At 46.2% G+C, this 21,596-nt stretch overlaps 1 protein-coding gene across 4 annotated transcripts in view; it reads right to left on the bottom strand.

The window, feature by feature from the left end:
* LOC110510234 (serine/threonine-protein kinase TAO1-B) overlaps positions 1-21,596 on the bottom strand; it is a 49,151-nt gene that overhangs the window by 740 nt on the left and 26,815 nt on the right. For 3 of the 4 annotated variants that reach the window (XM_036967348.2, XM_036967349.2, XM_090226481.1), the window contains 9 exons: positions 21,230-21,430; positions 18,201-18,335; positions 13,476-13,712; positions 9,684-9,812; positions 5,291-5,374; positions 2,016-2,135; positions 1,170-1,409; positions 877-1,089; positions 27-209 (listed from right to left, as the gene is read on the bottom strand). In XM_036967348.2, coding sequence (XP_036823243.1) covers positions 27-209; positions 877-1,089; positions 1,170-1,409; positions 2,016-2,135; positions 5,291-5,374; positions 9,684-9,812; positions 13,476-13,712; positions 18,201-18,335; positions 21,230-21,430 — 1,542 coding nt within the window. Of the gene's footprint in view, positions 1-26; positions 210-876; positions 1,090-1,169; positions 1,410-2,015; positions 2,136-5,290; positions 5,375-6,438; positions 6,592-9,683; positions 9,813-13,475; positions 13,713-18,200; positions 18,336-21,229; positions 21,431-21,596 lie in introns of all 4 variants that reach the window. The other variant, XM_090226482.1, reaches the window with a different exon arrangement.

Here is a 21,596-nt window from a genome sequence, read left to right as displayed (position 1 = left end):
CACACACACACACACCTCGTCCCTACCTTGTGTTCCAGAAGAGCCCTGCGGAGCGACACTCTCTGCTCCAGATCCTTCCTCTCTCTGTCGTGCTGGGCTTCTGTCTGCATCTTGATCTTACTCTGGTAGGCGTTCAGCAGCTCCAACTCCTGCTGCAGCTGCATCCTCAGCACCTGACACTCCCCTTCCTGGGCCTCGTCCAATCGCAGCTGGGGAAGGAGAAGGGTGGACAGAGGGCATGGGGACAAAACAAAAAGGTGGAGACCAGTAGTAAATAGATCTGAAATCATTGGATAGTTTTAGCAATATGCTACAAACTAGGGCAGCAGGATATGGGTCCCCCCAAAAAAAATGTACATTTGTTTTTACTTGCAAAGTAGATCAAACACTTGGAGGGAAATAGAATGACGAAGCAAAGTGGAAACCAGCATCGTTCTTGTCTGGAACAATCATTTTACCGAACAGAACACCAAGAGAACTGCATCTAACAGCGAGGAGGATAAACAGCGCTGCTTGATTGACAGGGGGCGGGGCTTGGTGTCTGTGGGAAAGCAGTCGCAAGAGGAGTGGGAAAGACACTACAAAAACAGTCAACTATAAAAAATTAAAACAAATTGATATAGCACGCAGCTGAGCAGCATTTAAAAAATTCCATGCAATATGGATCACTTGCCATATGGATTGTACATGTCAATATTGCAATTTTGACGTGAATTTGATTAATTATGCAGCCCTACCACAAACAGTAGCCCCTTGGGGTTAGAACTAGGGAGTGAACATATTTTTAGTAAGTCTTCCCAAAAAGTAGATTTTAATTTGCCTGTGTTTGATACCTGTTTAGAGAGACAACAGTGTGTGTGTGCATGTGGTACTCACAGCCTGTGTGGACAGCATGTTGTTGATAGAGTGGTCATACTGCTCGGCCAGGATGGCCAGTTTCCTGGTCTGCTCCTCCTTCAGCCTCTTGAGCACTGCCTTGTGGTCGGCCTTGGGAGTGCTCTCCAACAGGTGGTTCCTCAGGGCCTTGTACTGCCGTGTCTGGATCTTACACGTGTCCTGGAACTGCTTCTTAATCTGCAGCTCTTTAGACTGGGGGAGGGAGTGGGGGACCGTAAAATAGGTGTAGGTGTGTGTGTGTGTGTGTGTGCCAGTGTCTGTGTGTTCCTGACCTTTAAACTCTTGGGCTGCTGTCGAACCTCCATGACATGTTTGCGTCTCAGCTCTCTCTCCCTCCTCTTGTTGTACTCCAGCTGATTGGTCAGTTCTGTCTGGTGCTGTGTCCTGATAAGCTCCGCCCTCATCTTCTGGATGGTTCCCAGATGTCTGAACTCCAGCTCCTGCATCGACTCGTGATGTCTGAGCAGCATGGCATGTTCCAAGTCCTTCTGGGTCTGACGCTTATTCAACTCCTGAGACAGGGAGAAGAAGAGAGATTGAATGACAAGTAATATAATAATAATTTAGTGTTTCACATTTGTACAGTTGTGTTTTTTTTACATGTTTTAAATGGAAATGTTTTTTTTTTGCATATCCCAACTCCCCGAGACACCCTTGGGGAGTGGAGTCATGGCCAGGGGTCAGCCTGGCGACTCTGGAGTGCAGATTTTTCCCCTGGACTGCTCGGGGATTCGAACTAGCGACCTTTCGGTTACTGGTCCAACACTAACTGTTAGGTTACCTGCCTCGCTATGTGGGGGGAGGGTGAAGGGGAGAGGAGGGAGAGAGTTGGAGGCAGGAGGAGAGAGGGGTTGAAAGAGATAGAGGACAGGAAGAAAGGAGAGCGTGAATGAAAAGTGGTAAGGGGATGGAGGGAGGGGAGAGGAGGAGGAGAGAAGGGTTGAAACGGAAATGGAGGAGAGGTAGAGAGGGTGTTAAGAGAGCATGAAAGATAATGAAAAATAAATGAATTGAGAAAGGAGAGGAATGTTCACACAAGACAGCTCCATGTGTTGAGCGATAACCTGTCATGTCCTTTGGAGGTGAATAGGAATGATATGTGTTTGCGTGTTGTGTACCTCTCGTGCCAGGTCCTGCTCCACGTTGTGCCTGGCGATGAGTATCCTGCGTTTGAAACGTCGACACTCCAGCTCCAGGTACTGCCGCTGTCTCCTCAACAAGTTGGCTTCCTCCTCAGCCTGACAAATTACATCAAACTTTACTTAACAGTGTGGCTCAGTTGGTAATGGATCTTGCAACGCCAAGGGTTGTGGATTCGATTCCCGCTCAGGAATGACTAAGTTGCTTTGGGTAAAAGCGTCTGCTCTGGTATGTATTGTATAATATCTTATATAGTACATTTTGTACCATAAAAACGCAGTACAAAGTACTTCACATACATCCAATTAATAATACAAAAAAAATACCATACATTTATAGACAGATACAGGAAGAGAGTACAACAATAGCAGAAGTCTTGAGGTATTGCTCGCCTGAGGTAGAATACCTCATGATAGTGTGGTATACAGTTTATCTACCAAGAGAGAAATCATCTATATTATTCAAATCCTTCTATTTACCACCGCAAACCAACGGTGGAAAAAGTAGAGACGGCAGCTCCGCTTCCAGTCCTTTAGGAAACTGCAGTATTTTTTGTTCTTCATGTATTATTTCTCACATTGTTAGCCCAGAAAACCTTAAGTGTTACTACATACAGCCGGGAAAAACTATTGTATATCAGAGAGACGTCAACTTACCAGAACAACCAGCACTACCACCAGGAATACGACTTTCCCAAAGCGGATCCTTTGTCTGCACCTCCCAGGGAATTCCAACTAATTCCAGAGGCCGACTCAAAACAACGCCACCGGAGGAGAGCGTGCCGGAGCGGTCTTCTAGTGAGGCTTCGGATGTGCACACACCACCCACCACTTCAGAGTATATTACTCGTTAATGTCCAGTCATATTGCTAACAAAGTTGATAAAATTAGAGCAAGAGTTGCTTTCCAAAGAGATATCCGGGATTGTAACATACTCTTTCACGGAAACATGGCAAGCTTGGGACATGCTGTCGGAGTCAGTACAGTAAACGGGACTTTCAAGTGCATCGCGCCGACACAAATAAACATCTCTCCGGTAAGAAGAAGGGCGGGGGTGTATGTCTATGATTAAAAACTCATGGTGTAATTGTATCAACATAGACGAACTCAAGTCCTTTTGTTCACCTGACATTGAGGAATTCTATCAAATGCCGACCATATTATCTCCCAAGAGAACTCTCCTCCGTTATTGTCATAGCCGTGCAAGCGGATACCAAGACGAGGAATTTCATTGGACTTTATGCAAACTGGAAACCATATATCTGGGGATTTTAACAAAGCTACCTAAATTCTATCAGCATATCGATTGCAGTACATGAGCGAGTAACACGGTCGACCACTGCTACTCTAACTTCTGCGATGCATTACAAAAAGAAAACCAGCCTCGTCGCGAACATCGATGTCTTGCTTCCAGACAAATTCAACAACTTCTTTGCCCGCTACCAAAGACTGTGGGCTCCCGTTCTCCGTGGCCGACGTAAGTAAAACATTTAAACGCGTTAACCCTTGCAAGGCTGCCGGCCCAGACGGCAACCGCAGCCACGTCCTCAGACCATGCTCAGACCAGCTGGCTGGTGTGTTTACGGACATATTCAATCAATCCTTATCCCAGTCTGTTGTTCCCACATGCTTCAAGATGACCACCATTGTTCCTGTTCCCAAGACAGCTAAGGTAACTGAACTAAATGACTATTGCCCCGTAGCACTCACTTCTGTCATCATGAAATACTTTGAGAGACTATGCAAAGATCACCCTACCTATCATCCTAGACCCACTTCAATTTGCTTACAGCCCTAATAGGTCCACAGACAATGCAATCGCCATCACACTGCACACTGCCCTGTCCCATCTGGACAAGAGGAATACCTTTGTAAGAATGCTGTACATTGACTACAGCTCAGCATTCAACACCATAGTACCCTCCAAGCTCATCACTAAACTTGAGTCCCCCGGTCTGAACCCCTCCCTGTGCAACTCGGCCCTGGACTTACTGATGGGCCGCCTCCAGGTGGTGAAGGTAGGAAACAACATCTCCACTCCACTGATCCTCACCACTGGGGCCCCACAAGTTTGCGATCTCAGCCCCCTCCTGTACTCCCTGTTCACCCACAACTACATGGCCATGCACGCGCCTCCAACTCAATCATCAAGTTTGCAGACGACACTACAGTGGTAGGCTTGATTACCAATAACAACAACGAGACAGCCTACAAGAAGAAGGTGAGGGCCCTCGGAGTGTGGTGTCATGAAAATAACCTCTCACTCAATGTCAGCAAAACAAGAGATGATCGAGGACTTCAGAAAACAGCAGAGGGAGCACCCCCCTATCCACATCGACGGGACAGCAGTGGAGAAGGTGGAAAGTTTAAAGTTCCTTTGTGTACATACACACCGACAAACTGAAATGGTACACAGACAGTGTGGTGAATAAGGCGAAACACCGCCTCTTCAACCTCAGGAGGCTGAAAGAATGTGTCTTGTCACCTAAAACCCTCACTAACTTTTACAGGTGCACAATCAAGAGCATCCTGTCGGGCGGTATCACCCCTTGGAACGGCAACTGCATCGCCCACAACTGGTGATACACCGCAGACACCAATATTATCTTTGACAAAAAAATAAAAAATAGCGATATACATTTTTGCGGCCTTTTAAGCATTCTAGTACAATTAAATAGTTTACACACACACACACACACGGACGCAGCTGTCTAATGCACTGCATCTCAGTGCAAGAGGCGTCACTACAGTCCCTGATACAGGCTGTATCACATCCGGGCGTGAATGCGAGTTGCCATTTTTAGCTAATATCGGCCCAATTCCGATATGTTCACCGATATATCCTGCATCCCTACCCACAACCGCAGAGCTCTCCAGAGAGTGGTGCGGTCTGCAAAACGCATCCTGACCGCTTGCATCCCCAAACGGTATGGCAACCGCTAAGCATCCGACCGTAAGGCGCTACAGAGGGTAGTGCGTATGGCCCAGTACATCACTGGGGACAAGCTTCCTACAATCCAGGACCAAAATACTAGGCGGTGTCAGAGGAAGGCCTAAAAAATTGTCAAAGACACCAGTCACCCAAGTCATAGAGTATTCTCTTTGCGACTGGAGCGCTGTGATGGAGCGCTGTGATGTTTTTACACTGCTGCTACTCGCTGTTTATTTTCTATGCATAGTCACTTTACCCCTACTTACATCTACAAATGACCTCGACTAACCAGTCATTTGCGTTGATGTAACTGGTGCTGTACCTGGAAGTGCTGGATGTTCTCCTTCTGCTTGGACAGCCACTCCTGCTTCTCCTTCTTAGGGGTTGACTGGTTCTCACTCAACTCCTACAGGACAGAGAGAAGTGAGTGTGTGTGTGTGTGTACACCTCTCGTACCAGATCCTGTTCCACATTGTGTGTGTGTGTGTGTGTACACACATCTCTTGTACCAGGTCCTGTTCCACATTGTGTGTGTGTGTGCGTGCGTGCACACATCTCTTGTACCAGGTCCTGTTCCACGTTGTGTGTGTGTGTGTGCGTGCGTGCGTTCGCTTGAACCAGGGACCCTCTGAACCCATCACCTAAAAAGCAGTGCTAAATTACAAAATAAAATTCTTACCCTGTAAGCTTGTACATGGATGAGTAAAACAGCTTCGGTTTTGGATTGCTGACATACCTTGTACCCTGTACCCTGCTTACAGGGTAAGGAAACCGAAGTCATTCTGTAATTTGTGTGAACTATCCTTTTAAGTTGATATATAAATATATTGTATAGTTAAATTAAGGTTTTAAATATATATATCAATGTATCAGATGTGCAGTCCTATTTCTCCCAGCCTCAGACTGGTGAAACTCTCCTCAGGAAGAAGATAAAAAGGGGTGGGGTCTAGACAGAAACTAGTTGCAATAAGTTGCTACTTACCAAACCAATCACATATTTACACTGGTAGAGCTCCTAACAGTTTGTGATTCTGATTTGCAACAGGCAGCATATGACACAGGCTAATAAAAGGTTGTCTGGGATGGGGAAAAGGAAATGCCTCTCCTGAGGGAAAACCACATTTCTACTCAGAGACAATCAATTGCGAGCATTGAATGTCAGCACTCCCATTCAAATCGCAAAATCCAAATAATGAAATTCCTCAGACTTCCAACAGTCAAGACAAGATTTTGGAAGGATGGTCACGCACGACTAGACTTCTCCAAGCTGTAATTTACATATAAGCTCTGGTGCTTAAATTTGGCCCGCATCCCTCCAATATAAATGAACCATTACCCAGAGTGCTACTGAAGCCATGGTCCTTCAGAACTACTTCTAGGTCTAGATTGGTTGACGGCAAAGATGGACACTACTAGTCTACCACGCAGTAACAGCTACCTAGCTAGCCGTTCCATATCGGCTAAACTCACCCTCCTTTGACCTGGTCTCCGCAGCAACCCCAGCAGCCGGGCAAAGCCCAACTGAGTGATCCGGGTCAGGAGCATCAATGTAACAGTGTTGCTTCCATCCCTGTTCCTGTCCCTCACTGGGCTCGAACGAGGGGCGCGAAGTAGTGCCTGTCCCTGTTCACCCACGAAGCAGCGTTACCTGTGTGTGTGTGTGTGTGTGTGTGTGAGTGTGTGTGTGTGTGTGTGTGTATTCAGACCGCTTGACTTTTATACTTTGTTACATTACAGCCTAATTCTAAAATTGATTAAATGTCAATCTTTTCTTTCATCAATCGACAATCTCACGCAAAATGAGAAAGCAAAAACTGAAATATCACATTCACATAATTATTCAGACCCTATACTCATTACTTTGCTGACGTGCCTTTGACAGCAATTACAGCCTGGGGTCTTCTTAGTTATGACGCTACAAGCTTGGCACTCCTGTATTTGGGGAGTATCTTCCATTCTTCTCTGCAGATCCTCTCAAGCTCTATCAGGTTGGATGGGGAGCGACGCTGCACAGCTATTTTCAAGTCTCTCCAGTGATGTTCGATCGGGTTCAAGTCCGGGCTCGGGGTGGGCCACTCAAGGACATTCAGAGACTTGTCCCAAAGCCTCTCCTGCGCTGTCTTGGATGTGTGCTTAGGGTCGTTGTCCTGTCGGAAGGCGAACCTTCGCCCTAGTCAGGTCCTGAGCAATCTGGAGCAGGTTTTCATCAAGGATCTCTCTACTAGTCTCCCAGTCCCTGCCGCTAAAACGCATCCCCACAGCATGATGCTGCCACCACCATGCTTCACCGTATGGATGGTGATAGGTTACCTCCAGACATGACGCTTGGCATTCAGGCCAAAGAGTTCAATCTTGGTTTCATCAGACCAAAGAATGAAGGTGCCTATTGGCAAACCTCAAGCAGGCTGTCATGTGCCTTTTACTGAGGAGTGGATCCCGTCTGGCCACTCTCCCATAAAGGCGTGATTGGTCGAGTGCTGCAGAGATGGGAGAACCTTCCAGAAGGACAACCATCTCCACAGAGGAACTCTGGAGCTCGGTCAGTGACCATCAGGTTCTTGGTCACCTCCCTGACCAAGGCCCTTCTCCCCTGACAGCTCAGTTTGGTTGAGCGGCCAGCAAAAGGAAAAGTCATGATGGTAACAAACTTATACCATTTAAGAATAATGGAGGCCACTGTGATCTTGGGGACCTTCAATGCTGTAGACATTTTTTGGTACCCTTCCCCAGATCTGTGCCTGGACATAATCCTGTCTTGGAGCTCTACGGACAATTCCTTTGAGCTTGGTTTTTGCTTTGACATGCACTGTCAACAACCATATATAGACAAATCATGTCCAATCACTTTAAGTTGTGGAAACATCAAGGATGATCAATGGAAACAGGATGCATCAAGTCTCAAAGCAAAGGGTCTGAAAACTTACAGTTGAAGTCAGAAGCTTACATACACCTTAGCCAAATACAAATTGTGAAAAACTGGAGTTTAAATGTAACATTTAATCCTAGTAACAATTCCCCGTCTTAGGTCAGTTAGGATCACCACTTTTATTTTAAGAATGTGAAATGTCAGAATAATAGTAGAGAGAATGATTTATTTCATATTTTATTTCTTTCATCACATTCCCAGTGGGTCAGAAGTTTACATACACTCAATTAGTATTTGGTAGCATTGTCTTTAAATATGATTAACTTGGATCAAATGTTTCGGGTAGCCTTCCACAAGCTTCCCACAATTAGTTGGGTGAATTTTGGCCTATTCCTCCTGACAGAGCTGGTGTAACTGAGTCAGGTTTGTAGGCCTCCTTGCTCGCACAAGCTTTTTCAGTTCTGCCCACAGATTTTCTATGGGATTGAGGTCAGGGTTTTGTGATGGCCACTCCAATACCTTGACGGTGTTGGCCTTAAGCCATTTTGCCACAACTTTGGAAGTATGCTTGGGATCATTGTCCATTTGGAAGACCCATTTGCGACCAAGCTTTAACTTCCTGTTTGATGTCTTGAGATGTTACTTCAATATATCCACATAATTTTCCCCCTCATGATGCCATCTATTTTGTGAAGTGCACCAGTCCCTCCTGCAGCAAAGAACCCCCACAACATGATGCTGCCACCCCTGTGCTTCACGGTTGGGATGGTGTTCTTCGGCCTCCCCCTTTTTCCTCCAAACACAATGATGGTCATTATGGCCAAACAGTTCTAATTTTGTTTCATCAGACCAGAGGACATATCTCCAAAAAGTCTAATCTTTGTCCCCATGTGCAGTTGCAAACTGTAGTCAGGCTTTTTTATGGCGGTTTTGGAGCAGTGGCTTCTTCCTTGCTGAGCGGCCTTTCAGGTTATGTCGATATAGGACTTGTTTTACTGTGGATATAGATACTTTTCTACCGGTTTCCTCCAGCATCTTCACAAGTTCCTTTGCTGTTGTTCTGGGATTGATTTGCACTTTTCGCACCAAAGTACGTTCATCTCTAGGAGACAGAACACGTCTCCTTCCTGAGCGGTATGATGGCTGCGTGGTCCCATGGTGTTTATACTTGCGTACTATTGTTTGCACAGATGAACGTGGTACCTTCAGGCATTTGGAAATTGCTCCCAAGGATGAACCAGACTTGTGGAGGTCCACATTTATTTTTTCTTCTGTGGACTTTCTTTTGATTTTCTCATGATGTCAAGAAAAGAGGCACTGAGTTTGAAGGTAGGCCTTGAAATACATCCACATGTACACCTCCAATTGACTCAAATTATGTCAATTAGCATATCAGAAGCTTCTAAAGCCATGACATCATTTTCTGGAATTTTCCAAGTGGTTTAAAGGCACAGTCAACTTAGTGTATGTAAACTTCTGACACACTGGAATTGTGATTTAGTGAATTATAAGTGAACTAATCTGTTTGTAAACAATTGTTGGAAAAATTACTAGTGTCATGCACAAGGTAGATGTCCTAACAGACTTGCCAAAACTATAGTTTGTTAACAAGAAATTTGCGGAATGGTTGAAAAACGAGTTAACGAGTTAATGACTCCAACCGAACTTCCGACTTCAACTGTACGTAAATAAGGTATTTTCTGCAAACAGTTCTAAAAACCTGTTTTCGCCCTGTCATTATGGAGTATTTTGTGTAGATTTGATAGATATGTGGAAAAAGAGAAAGGGTCTGAATACTTTCTGAATGCACTGTGTGTGTGTGTGTGTGTGTGCGCGCGCGCGCGCGTACCTCTTTAAGCTGCTCTTTGCGAAGTTTGTACTCTCGTTTCTGAGACTCCAGGAAGCTGCTGAGTTCTTTCTTCTGTTGGACCTGAATGTGCTGCTGGAACTTCTTTTCATCGTTGTTAAATGTCTTTGCCTGCGCGCCCGCACACACACACACACACACACACAAAGAGAGAAAACTGCATGAACAGGAGTTGCAATGTATGAAGTTCTCATTGTGTGGGGAGAGTATAGCAGAGAAGACTGAAGGGACAAATCAGGATTTAGAAATTCAATCAACCAATTTGCAGGCCAGAAAAAGGACAGTAATTGTAAAAATATATAGGTATTGCATATAAGTCCATTACAATATAGATACTGTATATAGGTCCATTACAATATAGATACTGTATATAGGTCCATTACAGTATAGACACTGTATATAAGCCAGCAGCATACCACCCTGCATACCACTGCTGGCTTGCTTCTGAAGCTAAGCAGGGTTGGTTCTGGTCAGTCCCTGGATGGGAGACCAGATGCTACTGGAAGTGGTGTTGGAGGGCCAGTAGGAGGCACTCTTTCCTCTGGTCTAAAAAATATCCCCAGGCCACTGCCCTGTGTAGGGTGCCGTCTTTCAGATGGGACGTTAAACGGGTGTCCTGACTGAGGTCATTAAAGATCCCATGGCACTTATCGTAGGGGTGTTAACCCCAGTGTCCTGGCTAAATTCCCAATCTGGCCCTCAAACCATCATGGTCACCTAATAATCCCCAGTTTACAATTGGCTCATTCATCCCTCTCACCAGGTTGTTGCTGTAAATGAGAACGTGTTCAGTCAACTTACCTGGTGAAATAAAAAAATATAGGTCCATTACAATATAGACTTGCACATCTATCATGTTAATTATTTCCCCTCCCTAATCTTCTACATTTGCATGTTGTGTTAACCCTTTGGCAACAAGTCCCCCGTATGGGGTACTATTAAACATGCCACAAAAACAAGTCTAGATTCAATAGTTCAATATTAAGATACAAACATGTTCGTAACTGTGTTGTTTTTGCCGCACTGCATCACTTTATCTTGGCCAGATTGCAGTTGTAAATGAGAACTTGTTCTCAACTGGCATACCTGGTAAAATACAAATATATATATATTTTAAGGCAAAAGGTGGCTATTTGGATTTATTTAACACTTCTTTGGTTACGAAATGTTTCCATGTGTATTATTTCATAGTTGATGTCTTCACTATTAATCTATTACGTAGAAAATAAACTCACCAAAAAGAAACGTCCCTTTTTCAGGACCCTGTCTTTCAAATATGATTCGTAAAAATACAAATAACCCTTCATTGTAAAGGGTTTAAACACTGTTTTCCATGCTTCTTCAATGAACCATAAACAATGAATGAACATGCACCTGTGGAACTGTCTTTAAGACACTAACAGCTTACAGACGGTAGAAAATTAAGGTCACAGTTATGAAAACATAGGACACTAAAGAGGCCTTTCTACTGACTCTGAAAAACACCAAAAGAAAGATGCCCAGGGTCCCTGCTCTTCTGCGTGAACGTGCCTTAGGCATGCTGCAAGGAAGCATGAGGACTGCAGATGTGGCCAGGGCAATAAATTGCATAAATTGTATGTCTGTACTGTGAGACGCCTAAGACAGTGCTACAGGGAGACAGGACGGACAGCTGATCATCCTCACAGTGGCAGACCACGTGTAACAACACCTGCACAGGATCAGTACATCCGAACATCACACTGCGGGACAGGTACAGGATGGAAACAACAATTGCCCGAGTTACACCAGGAACGCAAAATCCCTCCATCAGTGCTCAGACTGTCCGCAATAGGCTGAGAGAGGCTGGACTGAGGGCTTGTAGGCCTATTTGTAAGGCAGGTCCTCACCAGACAACACCGGCAACAACGTCGCCAATGGGCACAAACCCACCGTCGCTGGACCAGACAGGACTGGCAAAAAGTGCTCTTCACTGACAAGTAGTGATTTTGTTTCACCAGGGGGATGGTCGGGTTCGCGTTTAACGTCAAAGGAATGAGCGTTACACCGAGGCCTGTACTCTGGAGCGGGATCGAATTTGGAGGTGGAGAGTCCAACATGGTCTGGGGCGGTATGTCACATCATCATCGGACTGAGCTTGTTGTCATTGCAGGCAATCTCAATGCTGTGCGTTACAGGGAAGACATCCTCCTCCCTCATGTGGTACCCTTCTTGCAGGCTCATTCTGACATGACAATGCTACCAGCTTGTCCTGTGCGTGACTTCCCGCAAGACAGGAATGTCAGTGTTCTGCCATGGCCAATGAAGAACCTGGATCCCAACCCATTGAGCACGTCTGGGACCTGTTTGATTGGAGGGTGAGGGCCATTGCCCCCAGAAATGTCCGGGAACTTGCAGGTGCCTTGGTGGAAGAGTGGGGTAACATCTCACAGCAATAACTGGTAAATCTGGTGCAGTCCATGAGGAGGAGACGCACTGCAGTACTTAATGCAGCTGGTGGCCACACCAGATACTGACTGTTACTTTTGATTTTGACCCCTCCTTTGTTCAGGGACACATTCCAGTCTCAACATCAACAGTGAAGAGGAGACTCTGGGATGCTGGCCTTCTAGGCAGAGTTCCTCTGTCCAATGTCGTTGTTCCTTTACCCATCTCAATCTTTTATTTTTATTGGCCAGTCTAAATATGGCTTTTTCTTTGCAACTCTGCCTAGAAGGCCAGCATCCCCGAGTTACCTCTTCACTGTTGATGTTGAGACGAGTGTTTGCGGGTACTATTTAATTAAGCTGCCAGTTGAGGACTTGTTAGGCGTCTGTTTCTCAAACTAGACACTGATGTACTTGTCCTCTTGCTCAGTTGTGCATCAGGGCCTCCCACTCTTTCTATTCTGGTTAGAGCCAGTTTGCGCTGTTCTGTGAAGGGAGTAGTACACAGCGTTGTAGGAGATCTTCAGTTTCTTGGCAATTTATCGCATAGAATAGCCTTCCTTTCTCAGACCAAGAATAGACTGCCGAGTTTCAGAAGTAAGTTATTTTGTTTCTGGCCATTTTGAGCCTGTAATCGAACCCACAAATGCTGATGCTCCAGATACTCAACTAGTCTAAAGAAGGAAAGTTTTATTGCTTCTTTAAAATCAGCACAACAGTTTCAGCTGTGCTTATGTAATTGCAAAAGGTTTTTCTAATGATCAATTAGCCTTTAAAAATGATAAACTTGGATTAGCTAACATCTAGTGCCATTGGAACACAGGAGTGATGGTTGCTGATAATGGGCCTCTCTACGCCTATGTAGATATTCCTTTTTTTTTTTTTATCAGCCGTTTCCAGCTACAATAGTCATTTACAACATTAACAATGCCTACACTGAATTTCTGATCAATTTGATGTTAAAAAGTTAGCTTTTCTTTAAAAAATTAGGACATTTCTAAGTGACCCGAAACTTTTGAACGGTGGTGTGTGTGTATCGATCTATCTCTCGGTCTCTGTGTGTGTAGGTCTGTCTCCGTGTGTTTGTGTGTGTGTGTATTAATGAAGTATACAGTATAAACCCTGGATTGCGTAAACGTATGCATTAAGGTCACTGTAATAAAATATACTTGGCAAAAAACAAAAGTACACATTGATAAAGGCACAAATATGGCTGGCAAAGGGGAGCACAAATATGGCTGGCAATGGCTACAAAACAGTCAGCCATCAAGCCATTATATACACATCAATCGTGTGCGTTATATATATATATATATATATATAGATATAGATATCTCTCTGTGTGTGTGTGTGTCTCTTATCTCCGTACATCTTTCTCCATAGCAGCCTGGTGTCTCTTGACCAGTTTCTCTATCTCCTGGGCGAAGCTGTTCCTCTGGCTCTCCAGCTCTTTGTCCAGACGGAGCCGATGCTCATCCATCTCAGCCTTCAGCTTGTTCTCCAGACCCATCAGATGCTTCTGGTGCTGCCGCCTCATCCTCTTATAGCCAGACATCTGCTCCCTCAGCTCACTGTCCTGCTCATGCTCCTGCATCTCACGAGTCACCTGGGGGGGGGAGAGAGAGAGCGAGAGAGAGAGCGAGAGCGAGAGAGAAAGCGAGAGAGAGAGCGAGAGAGAAAGCGAGAGAGAGAGCGAGAGCGAGAGAGCGAGAAAGAGAAAGGTAGAGAGAGTTCTGTTAACTTACTATTGTGATAGTCTCTGCTATAGTGTCACCTGTTGAAGGACTTGAGTGGTTTTTGGAATTTAGAGAAAGAGTTTCAAAAAGAGATTAAAATAACAGAATAAAAAAGAGACGTCTCACCAGTGAGGCAGTGTGTGTGTGTGTGTGTGTGTTCTCACCAGTGAGGCAGTGTGTGTGTGTGTGTTCTCACCAGTGAGGCAGTGTGTGTGTGTGTGTTCTCACCAGTGAGGCAGTGTGTGTGTGTGTGTTCTCACCAGTGAGGCAGTGTGTGTGTGTGTGTGTTCTCACCAGTGAGGCAGTGTGTGTGTGTGTGTTCTCACCAGTGAGGCAGTGTGTGTGTGTGTGTGTTCTCACCAGTGAGGCAGTGTGTGTGTGTGTGTGTGTGTTCTCACCAGTGAGGCAGTGTGTGTGTGTGTGTGTGTGTTCTCACCAGTGAGGCAGTGTGTGTGTGTGTTCTCACCAGTGAGGCAGTGTGTGTGTGTGTGTGTGTGTGTGTGTTCTCACCAGTGAGGCAGTGTGTGTGTGTGTGTGTTCTCACCAGTGAGGCAGTGTGTGTGTGTTCTCACCAGTGAGGCAGTGTGTGTGTGTTCTCACCAGTGAGGCAGTGTGTGTGTGTTCTCACCAGTGAGGCAGTGTGTGTGTGTTCTCACCAGTGAGGCAGTGTGTGTGTGTTCTCACCAGTGAGGCAGTGTGTGTGTGTGTTCTCACCAGTGAGGCAGTGTGTGTGTGTGTGTGTTCTCACCAGTGAGGCAGTGTGTGTGTGTGTGTGTTCTCACCAGTGAGGCAGTGTGTGTGTGTGTGTGTTCTCACCAGTGAGGCAGTGTGTGTGTGTGTGTGTTCTCACCAGTGAGGCAGTGTGTGTGTGTGTGTGTTCTCACCAGTGAGGCAGTGTGTGTGTGTGTGTGTTCTCACCAGTGAGGCAGTGTGTGTGTGTGTGTGTTCTCACCAGTGAGGCAGTGTGTGTGTGTGTGTGTTCTCATCAGTGAGGCAGTGTGTGTGTGTGTGTGTTCTCACCAGTGAGGCAGTGTGTGTGTGTGTTCTCGCCAGTGAGGCAGTGTGTGTGTGTGTGTGTGTTCTCACCAGTGAGGCAGTGTGTGTGTGTGTGTGTGTGTGTTCTCACCAGTGAGGCAGTGTGTGTGTGTGTGTTCTCACCAGTGAGGCAGTGTGTGTGTGTGTGTGTGTGTTCTTACCAGTGAGGCAGTGTGTGTGTGTGTGTGTGTGTTCTCACCAGTGAGGCAGTGTGTGTGTGTGTGTTCTCACCAGTGAGGCAGTGTGTGTGTGTGTGTGTGTGTTCTCACCAGTGAGGCAGTGTGTGTGTGTGTGTGTGTTCTCACCAGTGAGGCAGTGTGTGTGTGTCTGTGTTCTCACCAGTGAGGCAGTGTGTGTGTGTGTGTGTGTTCTCACCAGTGAGGCAGTGTGTGTGTGTGTGTGTGTGTTCTCACCAGTGAGGCAGTGTGTGTGTGTGTGTGTGTGTTCTCACCAGTGAGGCAGTGTGTGTGTGTGTGTGTGTGTTCTCACCAGTGAGGCAGTGTGTGTGTGTGTGTGTGTGTTCTCACCAGTGAGGCAGTGTGTGTGTGTGTGTGTGTTCTCACCAGTGAGGCAGTGTGTGTGTGTGTGTGTTCTCACCAGTGAGGCAGTGTGTGTGTGTGTGTGTTCTCATCAGTGAGGCAGTGTGTGTGTGTGTGTGTGTGTTCTCATCAGTGAGGCAGTGTGTGTGTGTGTGTGTGTGTTCTCACCAGTGAGGCAGTGTGTGTGTGTGTGTGTGTTCTCACCAGTGAGGCAGTGTGTGTGTGTGTGTGTGTGTTCTCACCAGTGAGGCAGTGTGTGTGTGTGTGTGTTCTCACCAGTGAGGCAGTGTGTGTGTTCTCACCAGTGAGGCAGTGTGTGTGTGTGTGTGTTCTCACCAGTGAGGCAGTGTGTGTGTGTGTGTGTGTTCTCACCAGTGAGGCAGTGTGTGTGTGTGTGTGTTCTCACCAGTGAGGCAGTGTGTGTGTGTGTTCTCATCAGTGAGGCAGTGTGTGTGTGTGTGTGTGTTCTCACCAGTGAGGCAGTGTGTGTGTGTGTGTTCTCACCAGTGAGGCAGTGTGTGTGTTCTCACCAGTGAGGCAGTGTGTGTGTGTGTGTTCTCACCAGTGAGGCAGTGTGTGTGTGTGTGTGTTCTCACCAGTGAGGCAGTGTGTGTGTGTGTGTGTTCTCACCAGTGAGGCAGTGTGTGTGTGTGTTCTCGCCAGTGAGGCAGTGTGTGTGTGTGTGTGTGTGTTCTCGCCAGTGAGGCAGTGTGTGTGTGTGTGTGTGTGTTCTCGCCAGTGAGGCAGTGTGTGTGTGTGTGTGTGTGTTCTCGCCAGTGAGGCAGTGTGTGTGTGTGTGTGTGTGTTCTCACCAGTGAGGCAGTGTGTGTGTGTGTGTGTGTGTGTTCTCACCAGTGAGGCAGTGTGTGTGTGTGTGTGTGTGTGTGTTCTCACCAGTGAGGCAGTGTGTGTGTGTGTGTGTGTTCTCACCAGTGAGGCAGTGTGTGTGTGTGTGTGTGTGTTCTCACCAGTGAGGCAGTGTGTGTGTGTGTGTGTGTGTTCTCACCAGTGAGGCAGTGTGTGTGTGTGTGTGTTCTCACCAGTGAGGCAGTGTGTGTGTGTGTGTGTGTGTTCTCACCAGTGAGGCAGTGTGTGTGTGTGTGTGTGTGTTCTCACCAGTGAGGCAGTGTGTGTGTGTGTGTGTGTGTTCTCACCAGTGAGGCAGTGTGTGTGTGTGTGTGTGTGTTCTCACCAGTGAGGCAGTGTGTGTGTGTGTGTGTGTGTTCTCACCAGTGAGGCAGTGTGTGTGTGTGTGTGTGTTCTCACCAGTGAGGCAGTGTGTGTGTGTGTGTGTGTGTTCTCACCAGTGAGGCAGTGTGTGTGTGTGTGTGTGTTCTCACCAGTGAGGCAGTGTGTGTGTGTGTGTGTGTGTGTGTTCTCACCAGTGAGGCAGTGTGTGTGTGTGTGTGTGTGTTCTCACCAGTGAGGCAGTGTGTGTGTGTGTGTGTGTGTTCTCACCAGTGAGGCAGTGTGTGTGTGTGTGTGTGTGTTCTCACCAGTGAGGCAGTGTGTGTGTGTGTGTGTGTGTTCTCACCAGTGAGGCAGTGTGTGTGTGTGTGTGTGTGTTCTCAACAGTGAGGCAGTGTGTGTGTGTGTGTGTGTGTTCTCACCAGTGAGGCAGTGTGTGTGTGTGTGTGTGTGTGTTCTCACCAGTGAGGCAGTGTGTGTGTGTGTGTGTGTGTTCTCACCAGTGAGGCAGTGTGTGTGTGTGTGTGTGTGTTCTCACCAGTGAGGCAGTGTGTGTGTGTGTGTGTTCTCACCAGTGAGGCAGTGTGTGTGTGTGTTCTCACCAGTGAGGCAGTGTGTGTGTGTGTGTGTTCTCACCAGTGAGGCAGTGTGTGTGTGTGTGTGTGTGTTCTCACCAGTGAGGCAGTGTGTGTGTGTGTTCTCACCAGTGAGGCAGTGTGTGTGTGTGTGTTCTCACCAGTGAGGCAGTGTGTGTGTGTGTGTGTGTGTTCTCACCAGTGAGGCAGTGTGTGTGTGTGTGTGTGTGTTCTCACCAGTGAGGCAGTGTGTGTGTGTGTGTGTGTGTTCTCACCAGTGAGGCAGTGTGTGTGTTCTCACCAGTGAGGCAGTGTGTGTGTGTGTGTTCTCACCAGTGAGGCAGTGTGTGTGTGTGTGTGTTCTCACCAGTGAGGCAGTGTGTGTGTGTGTGTGTTCTCACCAGTGAGGCAGTGTGTGTGTGTGTGTTCTCACCAGTGAGGCAGTGTGTGTGTGTGTGTGTGTGTGTTCTCACCAGTGAGGCAGTGTGTGTGTGTGTGTGTTCTCACCAGTGAGGCAGTGTGTGTGTGTGTGTGTTCTCACCAGTGAGGCAGTGTGTGTGTGTGTGTGTTCTCACCAGTGAGGCAGTGTGTGTGTGTGTGTGTGTTCTCACCAGTGAGGCAGTGTGTGTGTGTGTGTGTTCTCACCAGTGAGGCAGTGTGTGTGTGTGTGTGTTCTCACCAGTGAGGCAGTGTGTGTGTGTGTGTGTTCTCACCAGTGAGGCAGTGTGTGTGTGTGTGTGTTCTCACCAGTGAGGCAGTGTGTGTGTGTGTTCTCACCAGTGAGGCAGTGTGTGTGTGTTCTCACCAGTGAGGCAGTGTGTGTGTGTGTGTGTTCTCACCAGTGAGGCAGTGTGTGTGTGTGTGTTCTCACCAGTGAGGCAGTGTGTGTGTGTGTTCTCACCAGTGAGGCAGTGTGTGTGTGTGTTCTCACCAGTGAGGCAGTGTGTGTGTGTGTTCTCACCAGTGAGGCAGTGTGTGTGTGTGTTCTCACCAGTGAGGCAGTGTGTGTGTGTGTTCTCACCAGTGAGGCAGTGCGTATGGTAGCGAAGTGTTCTCTGTTGCGTTCTCTGTAGTGTTTCCTTGGGGGTTGAGCGGCCGGGGGCTCGGTGGGATGGCCCTGCACCTCTGGGTCACCATGGTAACCCTCCTCTTCCTCCTGGCCAAGGCATTGTCATCATTATCAACATCATGTGTACATGCAGTGTGTGTGTGTGTGTGTGTGTGTGTGTGTGTGTGTGTGTGTGTGTGTGTGTGTGTGTGTGTGTGTGTATATATATATAAAATATAGAGGTGTGTGTATCAAGGTGTGTATGTATGGTATGTATAGCAGTTTATACAACGTGTGGGTCTAATCCTGGACGATTGGTTAAAACCGCATTCTATTCCACAAGTTACCACTGGCTAAATCTATGACATTAAAATGCCTATTTACTCAGTTCCATCGGACTGCTTAACCCACTGTCTCAACAGCCCAGCCAGGCAATTTATAAACTTGATCTCCACTATAAGAAGCATCTGGCCATTATCTCAGATTTCTTTTAGACTAACATTTAGTTTTCAACAGCGGAGATTTGTATAAACCTTGCCGTCTGTCTTTCTGACATTTGCAACATGGCTTCACTGCCAAAATTCCATCCTCAGCGGTCCCATAGTAATGAATGTGTTGGTAGTCGGGATGAGATAGACAGGAAGCTTTTCTCAGCCAGACGAAATCATCAGTGTTTTTATGGACATATACAAAGAAATGTCAACAGAAAACAGGTAAAACTAAACAAAATGCAGATAGTTAGCAGTCTTCCCAGCTTCAGTTTTTAGTCATTGTGTTAGCTGTGTTGTTGGCTAGCTCCTCTGAACAACACTGTCCTGACGAGAGAGAGCACATTTTCTATGCCAGGTGAAATCGCACATCATTAGCACATTGTAATGGATGTGTCCAAATAAATGTCACTAGACAACAGCTTAAACAAATGCAAATACAGCTACTGTTGGTATTCTGGCTGCGCTGCTGTTGTTATTCTGGCTGCGCTGCTGTTGTTATTCTGGCTGCGCTGCTGTTGTTATTCTGGCTGCACTGCTGTTGTTATTCTGGCTGTTATTATTCTGGCTGCACTGCTGTTATTATTCTGGCTGCACTGCTGTTATTATTCTGGCTGCACTGCTGTTATTATTCTGGCTGCACTGCTGTTGTTATTCTGGCTGCAATGTTTGATGTGACTAAGCTGTAGTTGGATAGCTAGCAAGGGATAAGAACGTTACGAACGAACGACTGGGTCACGTCCATAGATACAGAACAAAAAGACTGAATGACTGGGTCGCGTCTCTGGCAGCCAAACCGATAGAACAAACGACCAGCCAGCTTGGGTAGCAAAACTAGATTTGTGTCGGGACTACAGTAATAGTCAGAAGTTTAGACACACCCACTCATTCAAGGGTTTTTCTTTATTTTTTACTATTTTCTACATTGTAGAATAATAGTGAAGACATCAAAACTATGAAATAACACATACGGAATCATGTAGTAACCAAAAACATGTGTTAAAGAAATGAAAATATATTTTAGAATCAAGTAGCCATCCTTTGCCATGATGACAGCTTTGCACACTCTTGGCATCCTCTCAACCAGCTTCACCTGGAACACTTTTCAAACAGTCCTGAAGGAGTTCCCACATATGCTGAGCACTTGTTGGCTGCTTTTCCGTCACTCTGCGGTCCAACTCATCCCAAACCATCTCAATTGGATTGAGGTCGGGTGATTGTGGAGGCCAGGTCATCTGATGCAGCATTCTATCACTCTCCTTCTTGGTCAAATAGCCATTACATAGCCTGGAGGTGTGTTTTGGGTCATTGTCTTGTTGGAAAATAAATGATAGTACCACTAAGCGCAAACCAGATGGGATGGCGTATCGCTGTAGAATGCTGTGGTAGACATGCTGGTTAAGTGTGCCTTGAATTCTAAATAAATCACAGACGGTATGATCAGCAAAGCACCCTCACACCATCACACTTCCTCCTCCATGCTTCACGGTGGGAACCACACATGCAGAGATCATCCGTTCACCTAATCTGCGTCTCACAAAGACACGGAGGTTGGAACCAAAAATGTTTATGTTGAGATGTGTCCGTTACTTGAATTCTCTGAAGCATTCATGAGGCTGGTAACTCTAATGAACTTGTCCTCTGCAGCAGAGGTAACTCTGAGTCTTCCTTTCCTATGGCGTTCCTCATGAGAGCCAGTTTCATCATAGCGCTTGATGGTTTTTGTGACTGTAATTAAAGAAACCTTTAAAGTTCTTGACATTTTCAAGATTGACTGACCTTCATGTCTTAAAGTAATGATGGACTGGCGTTTCTCTTTGCTTATTTGAGCTGTTCTTGCCATAATATGTTCTTGGTCATTTACCAAATAGGGCTATCTTCTGTATACCAGCCCTACCTTGTCACAACACAACTGATTGGCTCAAACACATTAAGAAGGAAAGATATTCCACAAATGAACTTTTAACAAGGCACACCTGTTAATCGAAATGCATTCCAGACGACAACCTCATGAAGCTGGTTGAGAGAACGCCAAGAGCGTGTAAAACTGTCATCAAGGCAAAGGGTGGCTACTTTGAAGAACCTAAAATATAAAATATATTTTTATTTATTTAACACTTTTTGGGTTACTACATGATTCCATATGTATTATTTCATAGTTCTGATTTCTTCATTATTATTCTACAATGTAGAAAATAGTACAAATTAATAAGAACCATTGAATGAATAGGTGTGTCTAAACTTTTGACTGGTACTGTAAGGAAGAAATAGTATGAATAAATATTTCAAAATAGTATGAATAAATATATCAAAATAAAGTTTTTAAATTAAAGTATGTCAATCATTTGAATATGTTGGTAACCCAATGTATAAAAGTGATAATGCCTTCGAAGCCGTTGTTTGGAGTATATATTGGCACGGGGTCGCTTAGTCTCGGGCCTAACACCCATGCCAATATATCCTCCAAAACAGCGGCTTCTCGGCCATCATCACTTCAGTGTGTAGTAGCCCCACCAGTTTGAGGTGTATGACAGAGCTGTTGGACATGACCGTGTGGTCTCCCTCCATCAGGTCCAGTTCACTGCGGTCGTCCTGTGCCGCTTCATTCAGACTGTTGACTGAGCTGCTCTGGGAGCTGATAGACATACTGGGGATGGACTGGTTACTGCCCACACTGTTCACTGTGTCTGTACGACCTGCACCGTGCTCCACCTCCTAGACACACCCAGACAGAGAGAGAGACACCCAGACATAGAGAGAGATTACACACCCAGACAGTGAGAGAGAGACAGACAGAGAGAGAGAGATAGATGGGGAGGGAGACAGACACAGGGAGACAGACAGCCTCACAAATAGGAAAACAGAGAGTGGTCAGATAGTA

Source organism: Oncorhynchus mykiss, chromosome 29, assembly GCF_057628025.1.
Source record: "Oncorhynchus mykiss isolate SJ-2025 chromosome 29, ASM5762802v1, whole genome shotgun sequence".
In the NCBI taxonomy this organism is placed as follows: Eukaryota; Metazoa; Chordata; class Actinopteri; order Salmoniformes; family Salmonidae; genus Oncorhynchus; species Oncorhynchus mykiss.
The sequence above is the reverse complement of the archived record's forward strand: the minus strand, read 5'-3'. Positions and strand labels throughout refer to the sequence as shown.